The 4,122-nt window shown below is 36.5% G+C and overlaps 1 protein-coding gene across 1 annotated transcript; it reads right to left on the bottom strand.

The window, feature by feature from the left end:
• Positions 1 to 298: 298 nt before the first annotated feature.
• Positions 299 to 2,118, bottom strand: LOC111898585 (cytochrome P450 76T24). The gene is made up of 3 exons (XM_023894481.2): positions 1,663 to 2,118; positions 1,144 to 1,566; positions 299 to 1,071 (listed from the first exon to the last, which is right to left on the bottom strand). Exons 1-3 carry the CDS (start codon positions 2,110 to 2,112, stop codon positions 460 to 462), a joined length of 1,485 nt encoding a protein of 494 aa, XP_023750249.1. The 5' UTR covers positions 2,113 to 2,118; the 3' UTR covers positions 299 to 459.
• Positions 2,119 to 4,122: the final 2,004 nt, after the last annotated feature.

Here is a 4,122-nt window from a genome sequence, read left to right on the forward strand (position 1 = left end):
AAATATAATGTTTATAAATTAAATACACTAATTTTTTATACAAATCGTACGTCCTAAGGCCCCATTAAGTGGTAAATTAATCCAATATTTCTTACGTCCCCCATTCTTGTAATCGTTGGTCAATCTTTATGAATTGTTTCTGTGTTTAGATCATAAAGGTTCTTTAAAATTTGTAAACAATCTGCCGATTAAATACTTGTTCAGTAAAAAGATTTGGTAAACTTTATGTTATTCAAATCCTTAAGGTTTTCTGGTTCTGTCTAAGAGATAAGTTGTAGTGTTGAAGAAGCTTCGAACATGGAAGAAAATGGAAGTCCTTAATTTTGACATTAATCAAAAACCACAAAAGCACTCAAATTTGTGTCTAACCAAAATATGAGAAATAAGTACAAGTTTTCAAATAAAATCAAAGTACAACAAAAAATGCTTATCAGCTATTATTTAACAAAACAACTTCAATCATAGTTTCATAGGGATAGCCCTGAGTGGTTCAGCCTTTTGCAATGTGATCCCAAACTTTTCTCCCATATCAATATCTTGAGGTCTCTTATTTCCCATAACCTTCCAATCAAACTTATGAATCAAAGATCCCAATATTATATGTAACATCCTATTAGCAAGATTCAATCCTGGACACATCCTCCTTCCTGCACCAAATGGAATAAGCTCGAAATCTTGGCCTTTATAGTCAATCTTCACGTCCAAAAACCTCTCTGGCATGAACATTTCTGGGTCTGACCATATGTTTGGGTCTCGACCCATAGCCCAAACGTTACACAAAATTTGTGCATTTTTAGGCACAATGAAACTTTGAATAGCAACGTCATGCATGGCTTGGCGAGGGATAAGAAAAGGGGCAGGAGGATGAAGTCTCATAGTTTCCTTAATCACAGCTTGTAGGTAAGTGAGTTGAGAGATATCAGATTCTTGTATGCTTCCATTGTTGTTGTTTTGCATGACTTTATCGACCTCCAACCTTGCTATTTTCATTTTCTCTGGGTTACGAATCAGTTCCGACATCGCCCATTCCAACGTGCTTGATGTGGTGTCCGTTCCTGCCACAAATAGTGTCTACAAAACAAAACTTTAGTCAACGCATGTGCTATTATAGGAAAAAAAAAATTATTAAAAGGATTTTCTTACTAAAAATAAGTGTCTGATATCATTTTGAGTAAAACTTGATTGTTGGTTTAGTAGTAAGTCTAAAACATCATCGTTTTTGGTTGAAACACCATTTGATCTACTTTGCAACCTGTCACTGATGATCTTATCGAAAATAGTTAGCATTTTCTTGGCATAAGCATTTTCCGGCCATATTAACTCTAGTGGATCCAACCAGTGAAGTATCGGAAAAAGGTCTAGTAGACCTGGCTTTGCGCCAGCTTGCATCACTTGCAATACCAAGCCTTGGAATTCTTGTGTTGATTTTGGACCATATTGAGCAAGATCCATAGAAAACATGAAGTTGGAAAGGATGTTAAGAGCTGTTGTGAATGCACACGCACCTATGTTTAGAGCCTTTTCCTCTATACAACATTGGTTAACATGGTTGACAAGATCTTGCACCTAGAATATAAAAATATGAGGACATAAGTTTGAATGTATGGTTGTTATCTTTATTCTATTTTTAAAAATAATAGCATTGACGGATCTAATTTATACCTTCTCCCGTCGTAGTAATTCACTAGCGTCTAGTTGTTGAACAGAGAACATATATTCCTTGGTCATTCTTCTCAATTTTCTCCATTGATCTCCGGCGTCCATCCAAACTATAGAGTATTTATGATAGCCTCCGAGTTGGATAGCCTTAGGAACTGATCGGTTTAAGAAGGCTACATCATGTGTGTTAAAGAATTCTTTGGTGATATCAGGAGATGAAATGACTATGGTTGTATTGCTTCCGAGCTTCAGTGACATTAAAGGACCATAACGTTTAGATAATATGGCAAGTGATTGGTGGGGTTTGTCACCGAATTCTAAGAGGTTTCCGATGACCGGAAAACCTTTAGGTCCCGGTGGTAACCGTGAGTTGCGCCGGCTGGAAATGATGTAGGCAAAGATGGCCAGTGGGAAAAGACAAGATAGTACGAGGAAGAAGTGTTGATACTCCATTTTTTGTGTGGCTGTTCTTTTAATATCTAAACGTTTTTAGAAGTCGTTCATTTATAGCCACGGGAATTACAAAAATGGTCCGTATTAGTTTACCTAAAATCTTATGTTTGGTTCATATTTTGAAAAAATGCCACTTTGGTCCACAAATTTGACCTTTATTACACAATCTGTTTGAGGTGTGAGAAAAACACAATTTGTTTATCATCACCACTATCGTCTCTCTCATTATTTATCAAAAATTGAAATCCTGCCAACACTTTCACTACAACATTAACACCCTATGGCGACGACGAATTCGGACTCTATCGCGATAACATGTCGTCGGCATAGGGTATACCAACGACATGTCGTCGCAATAGAGTCGTCGGCATAGGTCAAGAGTGTCGTCGGTATAGATGTCGTCGGCATTGGTGAATCTATAGCGACGACGTGTCGTCGGGATAAGTTCTTGTCAATCATATTTTCAGGGATAAAAAATAAAGTTTTATTAATTACCTATAGCGACGACTTGTCGTCGGTAAACCTATTGCTACGACTTGTCGTCGCCACAGGGTTTGTCTATCCCGACCACAAGTCGTCGCTATAGGGTTTTAACAGGAGCCAATGACATACCTATAGCGACGACATGTTGTCGGGATAGGTACTGTTAGTTATTTTTTTTTTTCGATTTTACAGATTTAGTACATTGTCATTCCTGCATTTTTAACAAATCCAAAACACATTCCAACATATGTCAATTGAAATACATTAACTAAGTACCATTGTTCAAATTCAAAACATCAAATTCAAGTAGTTAACTAACATTGTTCAAAACACTAAAAAACATCAAACATCATTATCATAATCATATCCTTCTCCTTCTTCTCCTTCTCCTTCTCCTTTTTCTTCTATCCTTTCGTCAACTTGTTGAGAGGTAGTTGCTTGTGTGTTAGAGTTGAATAGAAAGTTAGGAAGTGGTGGTGGTTGAAAGCCCGGAATACATGACGCCAATGATGCATTATATTGTTGCAAGTATTCTTGCATTTGTTGTGCATCAAATTGGGATTGAGATTGGGGTTGAGATTGGGACGATTTTGAAGTGGAAGGTCGTTTATTTGGAATTAAACCGAAGTTGGCGGTTGGTCTCCTACCCACCCCGCGAGCATGCCCGCGTCTCGTCCCAAGGGCACGTTCTAAACATTCCGTCTTCCCCAACCTCGCTTTGCATTTTCTCATATTCTTCTTGATTTTTTTCCTAAAATAAAGAAAACAATAAACATACGTTAATTAAAACAAACAACTAAGCTTAAACATTAAAATAATAATAATATTCTTAAACAAAAAGCTATAGTTAATAATAATAATATATTTAAACAACACATTCATTTCATTTATCACTTACCCAATCTTCTTGTACTCGACTTGTACACCAACCCGGACCTTCTTTGTAGCGCATTTGTCTCCAATCCTCAATATGTTGTGGCTTCATTCCCATTTTTTCCTATAATAAGTGAAATCAATAAATATATTTATAAAAAATGTTACCAACACTTTTAACTAATCCTATAATATTTTATTACCTCTAAATAACGTCGTTGAGCATAGGGTCTACATCCGTGAGCACTTGTGTGCGGAAGTTTCGACCTTCAAATTTTATTTTTTTCCGACGTGCGTCTGTATTCATCGGTCAAAAATAACAAATCAATCATTTTGTTCCAAGCTTCGGCGGACCAATCAGTCGTTGGACATCTTCTTGCCCTTTCCACATCATGATATCCACCAACACTATCAAAATGATTTTTCATATCATGCTTGCGGTCTCGATAAGCTCTTTGCATGTTTGCTTGGATACCCGCTCGAAGGGGTTCCCACAAGTCTGTGCCCCGGTACCTATTTAGATCAAAATAAGTCTACAAAAGGAAAAACATATTTGATTAGTAAAAAAATATTTAATAAGTGTAAAATTCAATACGTATAAGTATACTTACTTCTAGCTCGGGATATAAATCTTTTTTGAATTTGATAGGAACA

Source organism: Lactuca sativa, chromosome 2 (genome assembly GCF_002870075.4).
Source record: "Lactuca sativa cultivar Salinas chromosome 2, Lsat_Salinas_v11, whole genome shotgun sequence".
Lineage (NCBI taxonomy): Eukaryota > Viridiplantae > Streptophyta > Magnoliopsida > Asterales > Asteraceae > Lactuca > Lactuca sativa.

Coding starts and splice junctions, on each gene's coding strand:
- LOC111898585 (XM_023894481.2), bottom strand. CDS start 2,112: ATGGAGTATCAACACTTCTTCCTCGTACTATCTTGTCTTTTCCCACTG. Junction 1,567..1,662: donor AATTACTACGACGGGAGAAG/GTATAAATTAGA, acceptor TTTATATTCTAG/GTGCAAGATCTTGTCAACCA. Junction 1,072..1,143: donor ATATCAGACACTTATTTTTA/GTAAGAAAATCC, acceptor TTTGTTTTGTAG/ACACTATTTGTGGCAGGAAC.